Source organism: Cetorhinus maximus, chromosome 5 (genome assembly GCF_964194155.1).
Source record: "Cetorhinus maximus chromosome 5, sCetMax3.hap1.1, whole genome shotgun sequence".
Classification (NCBI taxonomy): Eukaryota; Metazoa; Chordata; class Chondrichthyes; order Lamniformes; family Cetorhinidae; genus Cetorhinus; species Cetorhinus maximus.
This window is the reverse complement of record NC_135883.1, coordinates 166,225,877-166,248,874: the sequence shown is the minus strand read 5'-3', so window position 1 is coordinate 166,248,874 and position 22,998 is coordinate 166,225,877. Positions and strand designations below refer to the sequence as shown.

Here is a 22,998-nt window from a genome sequence, read left to right as displayed (position 1 = left end):
GATGTTTCCATTAATAGGAGAGACTAGGACCCGAGGGCACAGCCTAAGAGTAAAGGGAAGACCTTTCAGAACAAAGATGAGGAGAAACTTTAGCCAGAGAGTGGTGAATCTATGGAATTCATTGCCACAGAAAGCTGTGGAGGCCAGGTCATTGAGTGTATTTAAGACGGAGACAGATAGGTTCTTGATTGGTAAGGGGATCAAAGGTTATGGGGAGAAGGCAGGAGAATGAGGTTGTGAAACTTATCAGCCATGATTGAATGACGGAGCAGACTCGATGGGCCGAATGGTCTAATTTCTGCTCCTATGTCTTATGGTCTTATGCCAAGGTCCCTTTGTTCCTCAGAACTTCCTAGTGTCATGCCGTTCATTGAATACTTCCGTGTCAAATTACTCCTTCCAAAGTGTATCACCTCACACTTTTCAGGGTTAAATTCCATCTGCCACTTATCTGCACATTTCACCATCCCATCTATATCTTCCTGTAGCCCAAGACACGCAACCTCACTGTTAACCACCCGGCCAATCTTTGTGTCATCCGCAAACTTAATAATCCTATCCCCCTACATAGTCATCTATGTCGTTTATATAAATGACAAATAATAGGGGACCCAGCACAGATCCCTGTGGTACGCCAATGGACACTGGCTTCCAGTCACTAAAGCATCCTTCTGTCATCACCCTCTGCCTCCTACAACTAAGCCAATTTTGAATCCACCTTATCAAATTACACTGTATCCCATGTGCATTTGCCTTCTTTACAAGTCTCCCATGTGGGACCTTGTCAAAGGCTTTGCTGAAATCCATATAAACTACATCAACTGCACTACCCTCATCTACATACCTGGTCACCTCCTCAAAAAATTCCATCAAATTTGTTAGGCATGACCTCCCTCTGACAAAGCCATGCTGACTATCCCTGATCAAACCTTGCCTCTCCAAGTGGAGATAGATACTGTCCTTCAGAAATTTCTCCAATAGTTTCCCTACCACTGATGTGAGACTCACTGGCCTGTAGTTCCCTGGCTTATCTCTACAACCGTTCTTAAATAGCGGAACCACATTAGCTGTTCTCCAGTCCTCTGACACTTCCCCCGTGGCCAGAGAGGAATTAAAAATTCGGGTCAGAGCCCCTGTGATCTCCTCCCTTGCCTCCCCCAGTAGTCTGGGACACAAATCATCCGGATCTGGAGATTTGTCCACTTTTAAGCCTGCCAACACCTCCAATACCTTGTCACTCCCTATATCAATTTGCTCAAAAACCTCGCAGTCTCTCTCCCCGAGTTTGATACCTTCATCCTCATTCTCTTGGGTGAAGACGGACGTGAAATATTCATTCAACACTCTAGCGATGTCCTCTGGCTCCACCCATAGATCGCCCCCTTGGTCCCTTACAGGCCCTACTCTTTCCCTGGTTATCCTTTTCCCATTGATATATAGAACATCTTGGGATTTTCCATACTTTTACCAGCCAGAGCTTTCTCATATCCCCTCTTTGCTCTTCTAATTGCTTTCTTAAGCTCCACCCTGCACTGTCTGTACTTCACTAATGCCTCTGCTGATTTGCTTCCCTTGTACCTGCTAAAAGCCTCTCTTTTCCTTCTCATCATAACCTGAATATCTCTGGTCATCCATGATTCTCTGGGCTTGTTACTCCTTCCTATCACCCTAGAGGGAACATGTTGAGCCTGTACCCTCCCCATTTCCTTTTTGAACACCACCCACTGTTCCTCTGTAGATTTCCCCACAAGTAACTGTTCCCAGTCTACCTTGGCCAGATCCTGCCTTATTTTACTAAAATCCACTCTCCCCCAATCCAAAACATTTTTTTGCAACTTGTCGATTTCTTTGTCCATAACAAACTTAAACTGTACCATTTTCTGGTCGCTATCGCTAAAATGCTTGCCCACCACCACCTCAGCCACCTGTCCGGCTTCATTCCCCAGAATTAGGTCCAGCACTGCACCGTCCCTTATTGGACCCTCTACATATTGACCTAAAGGTTCCCCTGTACACACTTCAAGAAATCCACTCCATCCAAGCCCTTAACACTATGTCTATCCCAATTAATGCTGGGAAAGTTGAAATCACCTAATTACCCTATTGTTATTGTTTTTACACACCTCCACAAATTGTGCACACATTTGCTCCTCAATTTCCCGCTGACTATCTGGGGGTCTATAATAAACACCTAATAATGTGGTTGCCCCTTTTTTATTCCTAAGTACCCACAAAGCTTCATTCGATGCCCCCTCCAAAATATCATCTCTCCTTACTGCAGTAACTGACTCCTTAACTAATAATGCAACACCTCCTCCTCTTTTGCCCACTCCCCTGTCTCGCCTGAAGATTCTATATCCCGGAATGTTGAGCTGCCAATCCTGCTCTTCCCTCAACCACATCTCAGTGATGGCTACAATATCACAATTCCACATGTCAATCCTCACCCTTAACTCATCCGTTTTACCTGTAATACTCCTGGCATTAAAGTAGAGGCCATCCAGCCTTGCCTTACTTCCTTGAAGCTTATTGCAGCTGTACTCCCTCTGACTTGATTGTTTTACTGTATTATGATGTGTCCCTATTCTGCTAACATTCTGTGTCCCCTCCCCCTGCCGAATTACTTTAAACTCCTCCCAACAGCACTAGCAAACCCGCCCGCATGAATGTTAGTCCCACTCTGGTTCAGATGTAGACTGTCCCGCTTGTACAGGTCCCACCTTCCCCAGAAACGGTCCCAGTGATCCAGGAATCTAAAACCCTCCCTCCTGCACCAACTCTTAAGCCACATTTTCATCTGTGCTATTCTCCTATTTCTGAACTCGCTAGCATGTGGCACTGGGAGTAATCCAGAGATTACAACCCGAGAGGTCTTGCTTTTTAGTCTACTGCCTAACTCCCTGAATTCTTGATGCAAGACCTCGTTCCTCTTTCTACCTATGTCATTGGTACCAACATGTACCATGACCTCTGCCTTATCATCTTCCCCCTTCAGGATGCCCTGCAACCGTTCAGTGACATCCCGGACCCTGGCGCCAGGGAGGCAACATACCATCCTGGAGTCACGTTGACGGCCACAGTTGTGCCTATCTATTCCCCTGATTATAGAATCCCCTATTACTATTGCTCTTCCTCCCTTCCTTCCCTCCTGTACAGACAGGCTGCTTGTGGTGTCAGAAGCTTGGCTCTGTCCGCACTCCCTGGAGGAACCAGTGCCCTCATCAGCCTCCAAAACGGAATACCGATTTGTGAGCAGGACCCCAGGGGACTCCTGAACTACCTGTTTTTCTTGGACTGCCTGGTGGTCACCCATTCCCTTCCTTCCTCAAGTCCCTTCATCTGTGGTGTGACCACCTCTCTAAACGTGCTATCCACGATGCTCTCAGACTCGCAGATGCTCCACAGTGTCCCCAGCCGCCATTCCAGCTCTGAAACCCGAGCTTCCAGGAGCTGCAGCAGGGCACACTTCCTGCACACATGCTGGTCCCGGGCACTGGAAATGTCCCCGGCTTCCCACATGGAGCACACCATGGCTTTGAGCGCTCCTGCCATGACTTATCCCTTTAAATGAAACCTTTTAAGTCAATTACTCTAGGGCCCTACTTTCCTGATCCTCGTTACTGTAGAGTATACAAACTGTAAACCACAAAAAGACCTTAAACTATAAGCGATTAAAGTAGTAAATACCTTACCCACTACTTACCAGTGATTCCTTTCCCTTGTAGCCTCTACTGCTGCAGCGCGCTCTGAAGATAGGCTAGCAAAATAGTGCAGAGCCCAGAACTGGATGCAATATTCCAGGTGAAGCCGAACTAGCATCGTTTCGAGTTCAACATAATGTCACTGCTCTTATACTCTATGCCCCTATTAATAAGGCCTGAGATACTGTATGCTTTTTAAATGGCTCTCTCAAACTGTTCTGTCACCTTCAATGACTTCTTTATTCGTTCAATATTGCCCATGCCTAATTGCCCTTGAGAAGGTGGTTCTGAGCTGCCTTCTTGAACCGCTGCAGTCCATATGTAGGTACACCCACAGTGCTGTTAGGGAGGGATTTTGACCCAGCGACAGTGAAGGAACAGCAATATATTTACAAATCAGGATTGTCAGTGGCTTGGAGGGGAACATCCAGGTGGTGGTGTTCCCATCTATCTGCTGCCCTTGTCCATCTAGGTAGGGGTCGTGAGTTTGGAAGGAGTGAATGTTTGTGGATGGGGTGCCAATTAAGTGGGCTGCTTTGTCCTGGACGGTGTCAAGCTTCTTGAGTGTTGTGGCAGCTGCACTCATCCAGGCAAATGGGGAGTATTCCATCACACTCCTGACTTGTACCTTGTTGATGGTGGCAGGCTTTGGGAGTCAGGAGGTGAGTTACTCACCCCAGGATTTCTAGCCTCTGATCTGCTCTTGTAGCCACAGTATTTATAGGGCTAGTCCAGTTCAATTTCTGGTTAACCCCCAGGATATACATATGTATCCAGATCCCTCTCCTCCTGCAACCCCTTATAAATTGTGCCAATTATTTTATATTCTCTATGTTCTTCCTACCAAAATGAATCACTTCACATTTCTCCACTTTGAACTTCACCTGCCACCTGTCCGCCAATTCCACCAACTTCTCTATGTTTTTTGAAGTTCTACACTATTCTCCTCACAGTTCACAATGCTTCCAAGTTTCATATCATCTGCAAATTTTGAAATTGTGCCCTGTACACCAAGGTCTAGGTCTTTAATAGATATCAGAAAAAGCAATTGTCCCAACACTGACCTCTGGGGAACTCCCCTACAAACCTTCCCCCAGCCCAAAAAATATCCATTAACCACTACTCTCTGTTTACTGTCACTCGGGCAATTTCTTGTCTATGGTGCTACTGTGCCTTCTATTCCATGAGCTATAACTTTGCTCACAGGTCTGTTCTATGGTACTGTACCAACTGCCTTTTGGAAGTCTATGTACACCACATCAATAGCATTGCCCTCATCAAGTCTCTCTGTTACCTATTCAAAAAACTCCAGCAAGGTAATTAAAAATTATTTTCCCTGAAGAAATCCATGTTGATTTTCCTTAACTAACCCGCATTTGTCCATGTGACTATTAATTTTGTCCCTAATTATTGTTTCTAGAAGTTTCCCCACCACCGAAGTTAAACTGACGGTCCTGTAGTTGCTGGGCTCATCTGTTTTAGAACAAGGACCTAATGTTTGCAATTCTCCAGTGTTCTGGTGCCATCCCTGAGTCTAAGGAAGACTGAAAAATTATGGTCAATGCCTCCGCAATTTCCACTCTCACTTCCCTCAGTATCCTTGGATGCATCTCATCTGGTCATGGTGCTTTATCTACTTTAAGTACAGAAAGCCTATCCAATACCTCCTCCTTGTCAACTTTAAACCCTTCTGAATTATCTCCTTTTTCACCATGACCTGGATAGCATCTTCCTCCTTAGTAAAGGCAGATGCAAAGTATCCAGTTAATACCTCAGCTCTGCCCTCTGCCTCCATGCGTAAATCCCCTTTTTGGTCCCTAATCAGCCCTACTCCTCCCTTTACCACCTTTTTACTATTTGTATGCCGATAGAAGACTTTGGGATTCTGTCATAAGCACACTTTTTCTTCTTTATCTTAATTTCTATCTCTTTTGTCAGTCAGGGAGCTCTCAATTTGTTTGCCATACTTTCCTTTTCAAGAGCATATACCTTGACTGTGCCCAAACTATCTCTTCTTTGAAGGGTAGCCTATTGATCAGCTATTTTTTTTCCTGTCAACATTTGACTCCAGTTTATTTGGCTTAGATCTGTTCTTACCCCACTGAAGTTGGTTTTCCACCAGTTAATTATTCTTACTCTGGGTTGTTCTGTGTCTTTTTCCATAGCCAGCCTAAACCTAATGATACAATGATCACTGTCCCCGGCCCACTTTGTGGGAAATAAACTTGCAGGGCTATGGGGATAAAGCAGCGGGAATGGGACTGACTGGATTATTCTACAGAGAGCCGGCATGGACTTGATTGGCTAAATGGCCTCTTTCCATGCCTTTATGATTCTATGACATCTGTGAGAGGGAGAGGATGGCATAGAGAAAGACATGAGATTTTTTTTTTTAAACTTATTCTAACAACTTCAAAAATGAATTTTGGATGCAAACACAATCTAAGGGAAATAGACTGAAATAGAAGATGGGGAATAAGGAAAACATTGTGGGTATATTGTGGGGAATAGAGTGGATGGAGGCCAAAGGTGAGTTGAGTAACTGGATCAAGGGGGAGAGGTGGTTAAATGGATTGAGCAGGTAGTTCAAATGGAAAGATGGTGGTGATGGGAGAGGGTGGCACATAGTAGGAAAATGAGAGTTGGGGAAGAGAATGAAGAGGGAGCTACAACTTGTTGCAACTCTCATCCAAATGTAGCCTGCAGCCATAATTGATTCCTTTGCCCGCCACGCCATACCACTCCCCAAGCTAAAGTAGTAACAGGCAGTAGGAAAGAATAGAAAGCGAAGTAAAAAGAAAGAGGAGGGGAGAAATAGAAGAGAAAGAGAGGGACAAAGAAGAAAATCAGCAGTATTAAGACAAAGGCAGGTAACAAGATAGTTGTAATCTTCAACATACCATGTACCACAATACACATATCTACAAGTTTTTCTTAAATTTCTATTTGCTTTACAGAAAGTTACTCAGTTAAGTGTCAAAAGTCAAAGGTTATTAATTGGAAATGCTGGCCATAATCCAGTCCAGGAAGAAAAAAACTGCCTGAGGTGCTTAAGTAGTCTGTCATTTAAGTGCACTCCCTAATCATCAAACCATTAAAAATGCTACAATATAAATTTCCAAATAGTTATCTCTTGCTCTTTCAAATGAGCAGAGAATAAGTATTTAATTAACCAATTTAACTGGTCCCAAAACTCCTCATCTGGGAATAATCAATATGCAGACACCGCTTGCCAAGAGCGTGATGGGCCTAGGACTGTTCATAGGAGTGTAATGTATTCCCGACTTGACCTGCCAGGAATGAAATTGTTCCCAAATGTATAATGGAGTATTTGATCATCTGATCTTAAGTCTATAACTTGCACACTAGTTTCTAATCATAATAATATAGTTCATTTTCAGAAACTAACAAACGCAGGATTTAAATAAATATGAAATACTAGAAATACTCAGAGAGAAAGTGTTAAAATCTCAGGTCTGTGACTTTTCATCAGGTCACCTTGCCCCTCCCCACCTTGCCTCTCCCTATCCCTGTAACTGCTACCAGACTTCCAAGAACTCTGCATTCCTTCCTAGGAAAATTGGACTTAGGAGCTGGAGGAGGCCAGTCAACCCTTTGAGCCAACTCTGCCATTCGATAAGATCATGGCTAATCTAGTTGTGGTCTCAACTTCACTTTCCTGACTGCCCCCATAATCCTTGACTCCATTGTCGATCAAAAATCGACCTAACTCAGTCTTGAATAGATTCAATCACCAGGCTATTGACCCTCAGAGAAAAAAATTCTCCACATCTTTGTCTTAAAAGGGAGACCTCTTATTCTTAAGCTGTGCCCCCTAGTTCTAGCTTCCTCACAACAGGGAATATCCTACTAGTATCCACCCTCAAGATCTTATATGTTTCAATTGAATCACCTCTCATTCTTCTGAACTCCAATGGGCATAGACCCAACCTGATCAACCCTTCTTCATAAGATAACCCCCTCAACCCAGAATGAGTCAAGTGAACCCTTTCTGAACTGTTTCTAACGCAATTATACCCTTTTTCAAATAAGGAGATCAAAACTGTACACAGTTCTCCAGATGTGGTCTCACCTAAATGTGGCCCTGCATTAAAACTTGCCTACTTATATATTCCATTCCCCTTGCAGTAAACTACAACATTCCATTTATTTTCCTAATTACTTGCTGTACTTGCATAATAATTTTTTGTGATGTCGCTGGGTCAAAATCCTGGAACTCCCTCCCTAATAGCACTGTGGGTAAACTTACACCACATGGACTGCAGCGGTTCAAGAAGGCAGCTCACCACCACCTTCTCGAGGGCTATTAGGGATCAGCAATAAATGCTGGCCTAGCCAGCGATGCCCACATGCCGTGAAAGAATTTTTAAAAAGTACGAGGGTACCCAAATCCCTCTGTACCACCGAGTTTTCCTATCTCTCTCCATTTAAATAGAATACGGCTTTTCTATTCTTCCTGCCAAAGTAGACAAGTTTGTATTTTCCCATATTACACTTCATCCGCCAAATTTTTGTCCACTCACTTAACCTATCTGTATCCCTTTGTAAACACTTTACCTCCTCTTGACAACTTACTTTCCTACCTATCTTGGTGTCATCAATTCTGGCCTCTTGTGCATTCCCAATTTCCTTCCATGCCTTCAGCTGTATAAACCCTAATCTCTAGTTTTTTTCCCCATAACATTTCTATTTCTCCTTCTTTAAGATGCTTCTATCTCTTTGACTAAGCTTTTGGTCCCCTGTGTAAAATTTTGTTAGATTGCACTCCTGTGAAGCATCTTGAGATGTTTTAATACATTAAAGGTATTATATAAAAGTAAGTTGTTGTTATAAAGTACCAGTAGAAGGAATACCACATGCATTGCTGACATCAAATAGGCAATAAAACCCCTATTGGTTGAATTGCAAAGGAATAAAAACTGATCTTTTCCTTTTGTAGCTGGCCACGGTTCAATTAGTTGTGAGTCACTTTAGGTGATTTGCCCTCATTAGGTGAAAGGAAGGTAAACCTGGATTGCCAACTCTCTCTCAGCCAGCCCATTAGCAAAAAAAAAATCTAAAATATAAGGGAGACCAATAAGTTACTAAAAGGAAAAGGGAAGAAAAAGGGGTCCCTTAATTTACAAAGGTACAAATGCAGAATACCAAAAAGCAAAGTATCAAAAGACACAAGTAACAGCTAAGCTTTGTACAGACTGCTGTAAATCTTATGATTGTTTCAAATATAAATGACTTGTGTTTATCTTTGCATTGATTGAGACCAAACAACATCATTGAGAATGACGAATAAACCAAATTTCATTCCTTCGATGAGGGACAGAAGGATTTTCATATGTGGCCACAATATAAGTATCCCTCAAGTAGGCATGTGTGGAACCCAGTAACTCTGACAGTGTCTCAATCTCCCGCATTATGATCTGCTCAGTGGTTGATCCACGGAAACCCCTAAAACAGAAAATATAATTTGAATCAAAATAGTGTTTGGAGGAGCATTTATAAAATGTTTTATTTAAACAGAACAATGGTGGCACGTATCCAGTAGACAGTATCATGAAGTGGTAGAACACAGCTTTTCAGACATAAATAGTGGATTACTCATCTTGGCTTAGCTCACAGAAGAGGCAGCTAACTGCAAGCCAGGCATCAGCGAGGTGGAGGGTATTAATAAAACAACTTCTTTCCTTAGGACTTTTTCTTAAAAGGAATCAAAATTGAGTTACACCATGTCCTTTAATCTCTGGAACCAGATAGTTACAAAATGTCAAAATAAGTTCTGATGAAAGGTCATCAACCTGAAATGTTAACTCTGTTTCACCCTATACAGATGCTGCCTGACCTACTGAGTATTTCTTGTATTTTCTGCTTTTAATTTTGATTACAAAATGTTGTTTCCTCTTGCAGATTGGGTGGTACAGTGGGTCATACATTGTCATTTCCCCTCTCGTACAACAATACCAACAACTCGTATTTATATTATACCTTTAACATCTTTCTTATACTCTTTCACAGGATGCGGCCGTCACTGGCTAGGCCAGCATTTGTTGCCCATCCCTATTTGCCCTTGAGAAGGTGGCGGTGAGCTGCCTTTTGAACCACTGCAGCCCATGTGGTCTAGGTACACCCAGTGCTGTTAGGGAAGGAGTTCCAGGATTTTGACCCAGTGACAGTGAACAAGACAAATCCAATCCAGCCATCTCATCAGCCTATTCTCAATCATTAACAAAGTAATATAAGGTATCAATGCGTTATCTAGCAACATTTGCTCACCAATAACGAAGCTCAGTTTGGGTTCTGCCAGGACCATTCGGCTCCAGACCCCTCAATACATGGACCAAAGAGCAGAATTCCAAGGTGAGGTAAAAGTGACTGCCTTTAACATCAAAGAGCCTTAATAAAATTGAAGTCAGTGGGAATAAGGGAGAAAACTCTCCACTGGGTGTAATCATGCTTAGCACAAAGGAAAATGGTTGTGGTTGTTGAAGGCCAATCATCTCAGCCCCAGAACATTGCTGCAGGAGCTACAAGGCCCAACCATCTTCAACTGCTTCATCAGTGACCTTCCTTCCTTCAGAAGTGGGGATGTTCACTGATGATTACACTGTATTCAGCTTCATTCACAACTTCTCAGATGACAAAGCTGCCCATGCCTGCATGTAACAAGACCTGGACAACATTTATCGTGGGCTGTTAAGTGGCAAGTAACATTCACTTTACACAACTACCAGACAATGACTATCACCAGCAAGATAGAATTTAACCATTTTCCTTTGACATTCAATGGCATTACCATCACTGAATTCCCCACCAACAATATCCTGGGGGGGTCACCATTGACCCATAAACTGAACTGGTCCAGCCACAAAAGCAGGTCAGAGGTTAGGAATTCTGCGGTGAGTATTTCACTTCCTGACTCTACAAAGCCTGTCTGCCATCTACAAGACAGGAGTGTGATGGAATACTCTCCACTTGCCTGGATGAGTGAAGCTCCAACACTCAAGAAGCTCAACACCACCAAGGACAAAACAGCCTGCTTGATTGACACCCCATCCACCAACTTAAACATTCACTCTCTCCACTACCAATGCACATTGGCTACAGTATGTACCATCTTCAAGAAGCACTGCAGCACTCACTAAGACTTCTCCAGCCCCTTCCAAGCCTGCAACCTTTATCGCTTAGAAGGATAAGGGCAGCAGATGCATGGGTAAAACACCCACCATCTACAGGTTCCCCTCCAGGTCATGCACCATTCTGACTTGGAACTGTATCGCCATTCCTTCATCATTGCCGAGTTAACATCCTGGAAAGCTCTGTCTAATAGAATTGTAACTACACCATAGAGACTGCAGTGGTTCAATAAGGCAGTTCACAACCACCTCCTCAAGGAAAATCAGGGATGGGCAATAAATGCTGGCCTTATCAGCGACATCCACATCTCATGAATGAATTAGAAAAAACTTCATCTGAGGAATGAAGACCGTTGAACCTGAAGGTGAGTTTTTTTATCTCTCCTCAAATCTTTATCGAAATGTTGTCTATTCCTGTCATTAATTACACTATTATTTTGTTTGTACAAGGAACAATTTTTGCAAAAAAATTTCAATTCAAATTTACAAATTACACATGGTCATATCATTGCAGGGTTCTTTCTGTAGTATAAGGGTCTGGCACATATAGGGTTAACATGGGACTGAGTACAACAATCACCTATCTGCGCAACTGCTATACTGACAAAGCGCAGTTCATTTACAAAGAATGGAAAAAGAGGATAAAAAAATACTCAGATGCCAGAACAACCTCCAAATCAACAAGAGTTTACCAGCAATTACAGAGCCTATCATTCCTCTGACAGTAGTGCAAACAAGATATGTAAGAGTCATAAGGCCTTCAGACTGCCTGAACCTATGAACTCAGAGACTTGAAGGGGGAGATGGGTAGTAATAGCAATAAGTACATGGGGTAAACTAGAATAACTTGAAATACATTGGAGAAAGACTTGAGGGAAGGAGTCATATAAGGGTCTGGCACATTTGGGTTAATGTGGTACTAAGTACAGTATCGCCCACACAGTGATGTAAGAGAACATGTTTATTTCCAAAAAATATACTTTATTCATAGAATATCTGAAAAAACATTACAACACATTTCTAAATCGCCATCACAAAAAGTGCAATCAGATTTTAACTTTTACACATGGATCACGAGGTGCTTCAACACAATCAATGAATATTACAGTCATTTCAATATGGTTATTACAGACAGTCAGACAGTGCAATGGCATTGGAGTTATCAACATACATCATGTTGCACTCTGAGGTGCTTCAATACAATTATAATTTCTATAAATAAATATGTATTTATTCATATATACTATACATGAATAAATAGTATGCATGTATACAATGCATACATTTATTGTGAGCCATACAGCCCCCGGTGCACTACGGCAGAAAGGTCTTAGACAATGAACACATGATCCACATCTAGGGGCCAGTCTAGCCTGTACAGCTGTGTGCACAAGCAAGCATGGAGACAGCTCCTAGCTTGAACCCTTTACTGTCATAGTTCTTGAGGTTAATGTATACATACAGTTAACCTATTAAAGACAAAGACTTCATTAAGACCTACCGAATGGTATCCCACAAGGCATTGGATGGTGAAGGTATTAGCTTTAGGGTTGCCACATGTCTGTTAGTTTTAGGTAAACTTTTGAGAGAATATTTAAATATAAATCAGACACTAAAAGTAGCTTTTAATGCAAAGTTCATTCATTTTCATTTATGTAAATTTGTAGCAATTATGTTCATGGTACCATTTTCAAACCACAACATTTTTCAAGAGAAAATTACATTTTTCCTAATCCACTAATGTCTTGTGATGGTGCAATCTGTAAGTGGCAGCAATGAATCTGTAATTGATGAAACCCACAACATTTTTCTTCAGCTATTCTTTTCAAGTCAGAATTGCAGCTCTTCCCATTCCACTTCCTTTGTTATGTTTTAATTGAGACATGAAGATGATGGACTGAGACCCACAATGCAGAATTGTTAAATTAAAAATAAAGAAAATTTAGGTAAATCAGGAACTCGTGATTAGGCCACTATAAAGTTAGGTTTTCTTCCCAGATTAAAGCAAGAAAGAAACATTCAAGGAGACAATGTTCACAGTTTTATGGTCCTGGGAGACAATGAGTTAAGAGCAGCAACATACGAACTTACAAATTAGGAGCAGGACTAGGCCATTCAGCCCCTCGAACCTGCTCCGCCTTTTGATAAGATCATGACTGATTTGAATGTGGCCCCTTAGAATCTTATATGTTTCAAATAAGTTCAAGTCTTTCTTCTAAATTCCAATGGGTATAAGCCCAACCTGTTTAACCTTTCCTCATAAGATAAGCTCTTCAGCCCAGGAATCAGTCAAGTGAACCTTTTCTGAATTGCTTCTAATGCAATTTTATCCTTTCTTAGGTAAGGAGACCAAAACTGTACACAGCACCAGTTGTAGCAACATTTCCCTATTTTTATATTCTATTCCCCCATCAGTAAATGACAATACTCCATTTGCCTTCTGTCAAGGAACTATATTTGTCCTAATATTACTGTGGGATACTTTAAAGCAGGCTTGTGTGTGTGTGTGTGTGTGTGTGTGTGGCTAATTTAATTAAACTAGAGATGGTTAGACTGCAAGGTTTAAATTATCAAAGAAGTAAGGTGCAAAACAGGCATTTGAAATGGAGATGAGTAAACTAGGGTAAGCTCTCAGCAGAGACGGTGTGAATTAAATTTGCATTTTTTGGTAAGTGGAGGTGTTAGATTTTCAAAGGGACATGGAAAATGTTTACAACTAGCAAGATAAATAAGGCAAGGTTATTATGTTGATTTTTCCCAAAAATGCTGGCCATAATGATAACATGAAAGATTTATTTATATTCTGGGAAAAGTAACTTTTAAAGGTAAGTTGAAACAATGGGATTTACAGCTCAAAAAGGGAGAAATATATTTAAGGAAGGATGGAAGGCCGTGTGAGGGGTGGCTGTGTGAGATCTTGAAAGGTGATTATGTGAAACAGACTTGGGAAAGAAGCCTCTAGCCACCCTGCAGAAGTTTGCTGTTCCAGTAACCAAAGTTGTATTAAAAGCCTTTGGAAGTCCATTGTCCAGTGAGTGCTTGTGGTAATATTGCTGGATGACTTTATAAATTTGGAATCTATTTGGGCTGTTGCCTTAAAGGGGTTGTGTGGTTGGGAATCTGGTTAAGTAGAAATTTTGGGAACTGCTATAACTGTGTAACTGTAATCTTGTGCGTGTACGTTTTTTCTTCTTTTGTTAACAAATGTTTTAATTTGATCTTTAATCATTGCTTCTGACTTTGGTGCACAAGCCTGCTCGTAATAAATACAAATTGCTAAATCATTGTGATAGCATGGCCAAGTTTCCCTTGTGGATTTGGTCAGCCTGGCAAATACCACCTGCCATATCCTAACATTTCCTAATCATTTAGAAAGTTTACGGCACAGAAAGAAGCCACTTGGCCCATCGTGTCTGCACCAGTTGCAAAACGAGCCATCCAGCCTAATCCCACTTTCCAGTATTTAGGCCGTAGCCCTGCAGGTTACGGCACTTGAGGTCCATATCCAGAAACCTTTTAAATGAGCTGAGGGTTTCAGCCTCTACTACCCTTTCAGGCACTGAGTTCCAGACCCCCACTACCCTCTAGGTGAAAGGTTTTTTCATAATCTCTCCTCTAATATTTCTACGAATCACTTTAAATCTATGCCCCTAGAATCACTTTCTAATCACTTGCTGTAGGGGCTGTAGTGGGAGACGGTGGAGGAAATCTGAGCTTACCTGGTTTGGCCTAAATGTGACTCCAGGTCCACAGCAATGTGGTTGACTCATAACTACCCTCTAAAATGGCCTAGCAAGCTATTTTCTGATCTACCAATAATCTTCACAGAATTGTGCACTTTTTCTTTCAATTTGATACTATCTTTAGCTTCTTTATTTAGCCACAGATGGTGCAAACTCCTCCTAGAGTCTTTCTTCATATCCCTTTTTATCCTCTTTTCTCCCCACCTCCACCCCCTCCCCTCACCCCATCCCCTACAGGGCCATCTTTCACTTGTTCCATGTTGTTCTTTCACACAATGCTATCCTTGTTCTGCTATAATCACATTCTGCTTTCTTAGCTTTGCCACTATTAGCACCTTCTTTAGCACTAACCACTACCATTAACAATCCCTTTGTCCTTTACTTCATGACACCTTTGTCAATCCCTCCTTTGTCTCCACCTATCGTTGGCCTTCTATCCAACTCCACCTGCCCCAACCCCCTTAAACAGTATAAATTTCATCACATTTCCACTTCTCTTCAGCTCTGAAGAAGGGTCATATGGACTCGAAATGTTAACTTTGTTTTTCTCTCTCCACAGATGCTGTCAGACCTGCTGAGTTTTTCGAGCATTTTCTGTTTTTGTTTCAGATTTCCAGCATCCGCAGCATTTTGCTTTTATATAAGGATAACTGAAGTACTGGTTGTACTGATAGAAAATAGAGAAAGAAGATACAGGGGGAAACTGTTTTCACTGGCAGGTGGGACAGTAACCAGAGCACACTGTTAAGATAATTAGCAAAGGAACCAGACAGAAGATGAGAATTGCTTTTAAACATAGTGGGTTGTTATGGTCTGCCTGAAGGCTGGTGGAAGCAGATTCAGTAATAACTTCAAAAAAAGGGAAATTGCATATATACTTTGTGAGAAATGGATGTTTTAAAAATATTTTTGGGGAATATTGTGTTATTCTGTGGAAAATGTGGTGTGTGTCTTTGCATGTGGATGATTTAATTAAGCTGGGCAGAAATTAATAGGAGGCACGTTGTCTGTGGAGGTTTAAACATGAAAAGGATAGAGGTGTTAAGTTTGAGGTACAAGAAAATAGGTTAGATCTAACATTTGCATTTTTTGATAAGTTGAGAGTTTGTTTGAATATCAAGGGGAGTCAAGAGGTTCCAAGATATATGTTTGCATCTTGCAGGAGTTTCAGAAATAAATAGAAGGGGGGGGAGGCTGGCGGTAATTATATTTTATTGACCTGAAAGCAAAGACAAGATAGAGACATTGGGCTGAATTCTTACCTCAATGGGCGGGCGGGCCCCACCGGTTCGGCGGCGGGCGGGCAGCCGAACCCCACCGCTATTTTGAGTGGGTGGGCCAATTAAGGCCCGCCCAGTGGCCTGCCCGACAGGAAGCGCTATGGGTGGAGGGAATCCCCATCTGTCAAAGTGCGCTCTTTCGCGCAAAAGAGCGCACTGCTCCCTGAGGCAAAGTCCTGTCTCAGGGAGATTCGTGAGAGGTAAGTAAACTCTAAAAATAAATATTAAAATTAACATGTCCCCCTCATGTGACAATGTCACATGAGATGGGACATGTTAATAATAAACACATAAAATTTATTAAATTTTTTAAAAACAGACATGAAACTTCATCCCGCCAGTGGATGAAGTTTCATTAATAATCTGCAGCCCGCTGGGGTTCCTAGCCTGCCCGCCAGCCTTAAGGTTGGCCGGGCAGGTTGTTTAATAAGGTTAATTAGCCTGTCAATGGCCTTAATTGGCCATTGACAGGTCGGCGGGCGGACAGCTGATTTCGCTGTCCGCCTGCCTTTGTGAATATTTAAAGGGACCGGGATGACATCTGGGGTTCCTCCCAACGTCATCCCGCGTCATTTTCCCCTCGGCGAGCGGGCCCCACCCCCAAATCACCGAGGGGAAAATCCTGGCCATTAAAGATTTTTTATTTGGAAGGGTTTGAGAACAATGGAACAAAAACAGAAAATGCTGGAAAAACTCAGCAGGTCAGGCAGCATCTGTGGAGAAGGAAACAAAGTTAACATTGAGTCCATGTGACTTTTTTTCAGAGCTAAAGTGAAGTAGAAATGTGAAGGAATTTATACTGTTTAAGGGGGGTGGAACATGTGAAGCAAGATAGGTCAGCGATAGGTGGGAGCTAAGGTGAGATTGACGAAGATGTAATGGACATAAGAGAAAGGGAGTGTTCATGGTAATGGTGAAGACTAAAGAAGGTGCTGATAGTGGCATAAAGGTAAGAAGGCAGAATGTTTTAATGGCAGAACAAGGGTCAGCACTCTGTGAAAGAACAACATAGAAATAAGTGACAGATGGCCCTGTGGTGGTTGAGGGTGGAGGGGCGGGGAGGTGTTTGGGGAAAAAAGATTTAAAAAAATAAAAAGTAAAAATAAATATTTTTTTATTCATTCATAGGATGTGGGCTTCACTGGCTGGGCCAGCATTTATTGCCCATCCCCCTTGAGAAAGCGGTGGTGAGCTGAAAAATTTAAGAAAGGATTTAGAAAGGGGTAAAGATAGAGGAGAGAGTTCATGGTCTGAAGTTGCTGAACTCAATGAGGTGATGTTCCTCCAGTTTGCGTTGGTCTTCACTGGAACATTGCAAGGATGGAAATGTGGGCATGAGAGCAGGGTGGTGTATTGAAATGGCAAGCGACAGGAAGGTCTGGGTTATGGTTGGGGACGGATCGAAGGTGTTCTGCAAAGGGAGGACAAGGGCAGAGGTTAGGGAGACAGAGCCCCCTTGTCCTCACTTTTCACCCCACCAGCCTCTGCATTCAAAGGATTATCCTCTGCCATTTCTGCCAACTCAAGCACGATGCCACCACCAAACACATCTTCCCCTCAACACCCTGTCGGCATTCCATAGGGACCATTCCCTCCATTCACTCCTCCATCGCCTTAACCCCTTCCCACAGCACCTTACCATGCAATTGCAGAAGGTGCAACACCTGCCCCTTTACTTTCTCCCTGCTCACAGTCCAACAGGCCAAACACTCCTTTCAGGTGAAGCAGTGCTTCACTTGCATCTCCTTCAATTTGGTTTACTGCATTCGCTGCTCCCAGTGCAGCCTCATCTATATCGGGGAGACCAAACGCAGACTTATGGAACACCTTCACACAGTCACCAAGCATGACCCAGACCTTCCTGTTGCTTGTAATTTCAACACACCATCCTGCTGTCATGCCCACATGTTCATCCTTGGCCTGCTGCAATGTTCCAGTGAAGCCCAACGCAAACTGGAGGAACAGCACCTCATCTTCCGACTAGGCATTTTACAGCTTTCTGGGCTTAACATTGAGTCCAACAACTACAGACCATGAACTCTCTCTACCTTTACTTCCTTTTTAATCCTTTTTTCAAATTTATTTATTTGTTTATATTCATTTTTTAAAAATCCTTTTTCCCCAACAACCTCCTCCTCCACACCCCCCACCACAGGGCCATCTGTTTTTGTTTCAGATTTCCAGCATCCACAGTATTTTGCTTTTGCCTTAGTGAGAACGATGGCCCTTAATTGGCCCGCCAGCGTGAAATCATGGCCCGGCCCTGAATGCAGGCATCGGTTGGCTTCCTGACCGCCTCCGACGAGCCCACCCGACCAGGACAAAATTCTGTCCCAAGTGACAGATGCCGCCCCAAACAGAGGCTGTGGATCTCTCCTCAACGCCTGCCACACAGTGAGCCAATGAGTCACACTGAACTCCGTCTTTCAAACGAGAGTTTCCAATCTCCACTCTCCAAGAACTTGCTCTGGAATCGTCTTCCAAACCGACGTTTTCTCTCAGATGGCTTCCAAAAGACCACTAGGGTTTCAAACTCTCCTTACGATGTTCCTCTCCCTTGGCTCACCATGTGCATTCAAGCTTTCTTCCACGCACTCTCTCTCTCACTGACTTAGCCGTCAACAGTACACCAATGCTTCACATGCCCATGGCAAGGAGTTACAGATCTTCAGCTGTCTCTTTGGACCTTTTGACTTCTTACAAGCTGTTCTCACTTTAAATCTGTTTCCTGCAGCTTTTGACTCTTTAAATCTGAAGCTTGGAGCCTTCCCCTGCTCCTCACTCAACTTCACTTAACAGGACTAGAAAGTCTGCTTCGGACCTTCTCCTATTCCACTCCCTTCTTGTTTTGGGGATTTGGGGACTTTCTTCCTTAGTTTGGAACCTATCTGCCCCTTTTCATGTCCTGCCTGTCCTGACACCTTCTTTCAACTGCACTCAAACTGCTGTTTTTACTCTGTGTGTGTATGTGTGTGTGGGGCTTTGGACCCCTGTTCCTTGGCAACAGCGCAGTTTTTTCTACTCTTGTGTTTGCTTTAACTTCTCTTCAGGAGTCGTAAAACTCATTGGAAATGGAAGTATATAAACAGAGCTTTAGACCTGTTGTCTCCACTCAAAAATAAAACTAGATCCCAGGTTTCACCTTTTAACCCACAAATAGAAAAAAATACAAATTAAATTTAAACTTAAAGATATATTTATTCCTAACACACACATATTTTACTTAAACTATCTCTATTTCCTAACACAGGGCAAACACACCTGCAGTAAGTGTCTGCGGCTAGGGGAGATTAGGCTCAGAGTCATTGAACTGGAGGCTGAGCTGCAGACACAGTAGGGAGGGGGAATGTTACCTGGACACTTTATTCCAGGAGGTAGTCACACCCCTTAGGATAGGATCTTCTGATTGGGTCAGCGGTCAGGGACAAGAATGTGTGACTGCAAGTGAGGCAGGTAAGGTGATCCAAAAGGCAGGAGTCTCAGCCTTTGCAATTGTCCAACAGGTTTGAGCTTCTGGCAGCTTTTTTGGATGAGGGCAGAGGCTGCAGGGTGGATGAGCAAACTGACCATGGTACAGAAATGCCATTCAAGTGGGGGGACTTAATAGGAATGTAGTGGTAGTATGGAACAGCATAGTAAGGTAGTTCTCTGCAGCTGAGAGCAAGAGTCCAGACAGCTATTTTGTTTGTCCAGTGCCAGGGTTCTGGATGTATGCTCAGGGCTGGAGAAAAACTTGTAGTGGGAAGGGGAGGATCCAGTTGTCATGGTCCATACTGGTACCAACAACACAGATAGAATTAGGAAAGAGGTTCTGCTTAGGGAGCATGAGCAGCTTGGGGTTAAATTAAAAAGCAGAACTTTCAAGATAATAATCTGTGGATTATTACCTGAGCCATCAACAAATTAGTGTAGAGTAAATAGCATTAGATGAATGCGTGGCTCAAAGATTGGTGTGGGAGAAATGTGTTTTGATTCATGGGGCACTAGCACCAGCACTGGTGAAAGTGGGAGCTGTACCATTGGGACGACGTACACCTGAACTGTGCTGGGACCAGTGTTACGGTGAATTGTATGACTAAAGCGGTAGAGAGAACTTTCAATTAAATAGTGGGGGAAGGGATCATGTGAGAGGAGATATAGTAAAGGGTAGCAACAAAGTAATACAGCAGAGCATCAATTTGGGTAATGAGTACCAGAGTGTGACAGGAAGGGACGGAACATACAATCGTAGAGTGCACCAGCAGGTAAAGCCGAAAATGGTATAAAAAAGAGCTTGAGGCCCTATATCTGAATGCACATAGCATTTGTAACAAAAGGGATAAACTGTTAGCGCAGATAGAGATAAAAATGTATGACCTGATAGAGACATTGTTGAGAGGCTGGGACCTGAATGTTGAAGAGTATTTGACATATCAGAATGACAGGAAGCTAGGAAAAGGTAGTGGGGTAGCTCTGTTCATTAAGGATGGCATTAGTTCAATACTGAGAGAAGACCTTAGCTTGAAAGAGCAAGATATAGAATCAGTTTGGATAGAGATAAGAAATAGTAAAGGTGAGAGGTCACTTGTGGGAGTAGTTTATAGGCCCCCTAACAGTAGTCACACTTGTAGGACAGAGCATACGGGAATAAATAAATGGGGTGTGTAAGAAAGGTTTCGCAATAATCATGGGTGACTTTACATATATATTGGGAAAATCAGATTGGCAAAGGTAATCTGGAAAATGAGTTCATACAGTGTTTTTGGGACAATTTCTTACAGCAGTATGTTGTGGAGCTAACCAGGGAGCAGGCTATCCTAGACCTGGTGGTATGCAATGAGACAGGATTAAGCAATAACCTCATGGTAAAGGAGACTCTAGATGAGTCACAATCACAACATGATAGAATTTCATGTTCAGTTTGAAATGGAGAAGCATGGGTCCATGACTACTGTTTTAAACCTAAATAAAGGTAACTATGAGAGTATGAAGGCAGAGTTGGCTTAGGTGAACTGGGAAACTGGTTAAAAGGTAGCACAGAGTTGCAGTGGCAGACTTTTAAGGAGATATTTAATAACACTCAGAAAAGACATCCCAGTGAGAAAGAAAGACTGTGAGAAGGATGCACATCCGTGGCTAAGTAAAGAAATTAAGAATAGTATTAAATTGAAAAAAACATTGTACAAATCTGCAAAGATTAGTGGTAGGTCAGAGGATTGAACAGATTTTAAGAACCAACTTTAAGAACCAATAAAGAATGACTAGAAACATAATAAGAGGGAGAAAGCAGGAAACGAGAGAAAGCTATCTAGTAAAATAAAAACAAATAGCAAAAGTTTCTACAAGTGTTTGAATACAAAGAATAACTAAAGCTAGTGTTGGTCCTCTAGAGAAAGAGTCTGGGGGATTGATAATGGAAAACAAAGAAATGGTAGAGGCGTTGAACAGGTATTTTCTATCTATCTTCATGGTAGAGAACTTAGAAAACTTCTCAAAGGTTCTTGAAAATCAAGAGGTGATAGGGAGGGATGGACTTAATACAATCCCCATCACCAGGGAAAGGGTGGTCAGAAAACTATTCGACCTAAAGTCCCCAGGACCGAATGGCCTGCATCCTAGGGTCTTAAAAGAAGTGGGGGCACAGATAGCAGATGCAATGGTTAAAATCTTCCAAAATTCCTTAGATTCTGGAAAGATTCCAGCGGATTGGAAAATAACTAATTTAACAGCCTTATTTAAAAAAAAGGAGGCAGAAAGCAGGAAACTACAGGCCAGTTAGCCTAACATCTGTCATAGGGAAAGTGCTAGAATCCATTGTTAAGGAGGTTACAGAACAATCTTGTTCAACCTCCTCCATGTGGCCCCTGGAACAATTATTGAAAAACGGTAAGAGGCTCAGTGCGTTTGAAGATATCTTCAGGGGCCTGCTCCTCCAATCACAGCCTGTTTTTCTTGTTTACTGCTGATAGGCTCACTATTTTCCCCGGCTGCAACTGCTTTCTCCTGACTGCCGGTGCTCTGGCTCGACTGCTTTCCCCATGTCCCACTAGTTCTCCCCCCCCTCCCCCCGCCGTGTACCCCGGCTCTCAGCTCTCCCCTTGGTGGGCACCCATGTTGAGGTGCCACTTTGCCTCGCTCCAGCTCTCATTGCACCTACCTGCACCCGAAGCCAATTTTGTGAGTGATGGTGAGTGAGTGTGAGGGCTGGTAAGTGAGGGTGAAGGTGAGTGTGAGGGTTGATAAGTGAGTGAGGGTTGGTGAGTGAGTGAGTGAGAGGGTTTTTTAAAAATTAATTCACGGGATGTGGGCTTCGCTGGCTGGGCCAGCATTTATTGCCCCTTCCTAGTTGCCCTAGAGAAGGTGGTGGTGAGCTGCCTTCTTGAACCACTGCAGTCTATCTGGTGTAGGTACACCCACAGAGCTGATAGCAAGGGGGTTCCAGGATTTTGACTCAGCGACAGTGAAGGAACGGTGATATATTTCCAAGTCAGGATGGTGAGTGACTTGGAGGGGAACTTCCAGGTGGTGGTATTCCCATCTATCTGCTGCCCTTGTCCTTCTAGGTGGTAGTGGTTGTGGGTTTGGAAGGTGCTGTCTAAGGAGCCTTGGTGAATTCCTGTAGTGCATCTTGTAGATGGTACACACTGCTGCTAATGTTTGTTGGTGGTGGAAGGAGTGAATGTTTGTGGATGTGGTGCCATATAGAGTAGGCTGCTTTGCCCTGGACGGTGTCAAGCTTCTTAAGTGCTGTGAGAGCTGCACTCATCCAGGCAAGTGGGGAGAATTCCATCACACTCCTGACTTGTACCTTGTAGATGGTGGACAGGCTTTGGGGAATCAGGAGGTGAGTTACTTGTTGCAGGATTCCTAGCCTTTGACACACTCTTGTAGCCACAGTGGCTAGTCCAGTTCAGTTTCTGGTCAATGGTAATCCCCAGAATGTTGATAGTTGGGGATTCAGTGATGGTAATGCCATTGAACGTCAAGGGTGATGGTTAGATTCTCTCCTGTTGGAGATGGTCATTGCCTGGCACTACTGTGGCATGAATCTTACTTGCCACTTGTCAGCCCAAGTCTGGATATTGTCCAGGTCTTGCTGCATTTGGACATGGACTGCTTCAGTATCTGAGGAGTCACGAATGGTGCT

At 43.0% G+C, this 22,998-nt stretch overlaps 1 protein-coding gene across 3 annotated transcripts in view; it reads right to left on the bottom strand.

The window, feature by feature from the left end:
- Positions 1-8,935: 8,935 nt before the first annotated feature.
- The window catches only part of soul4 (heme-binding protein soul4), a 69,433-nt gene continuing 55,370 nt past the window's right edge, over positions 8,936-22,998 (bottom strand). For all 3 annotated transcript variants that reach the window (XM_078542779.1, XM_078542781.1, XM_078542780.1), the window contains one exon: positions 8,936-9,167. In XM_078542779.1, coding sequence (XP_078398905.1) covers positions 8,993-9,167 — 175 coding nt within the window. In that variant the 3' untranslated portion in view covers positions 8,936-8,992. The remainder of the gene's footprint in view (positions 9,168-22,998) is intronic.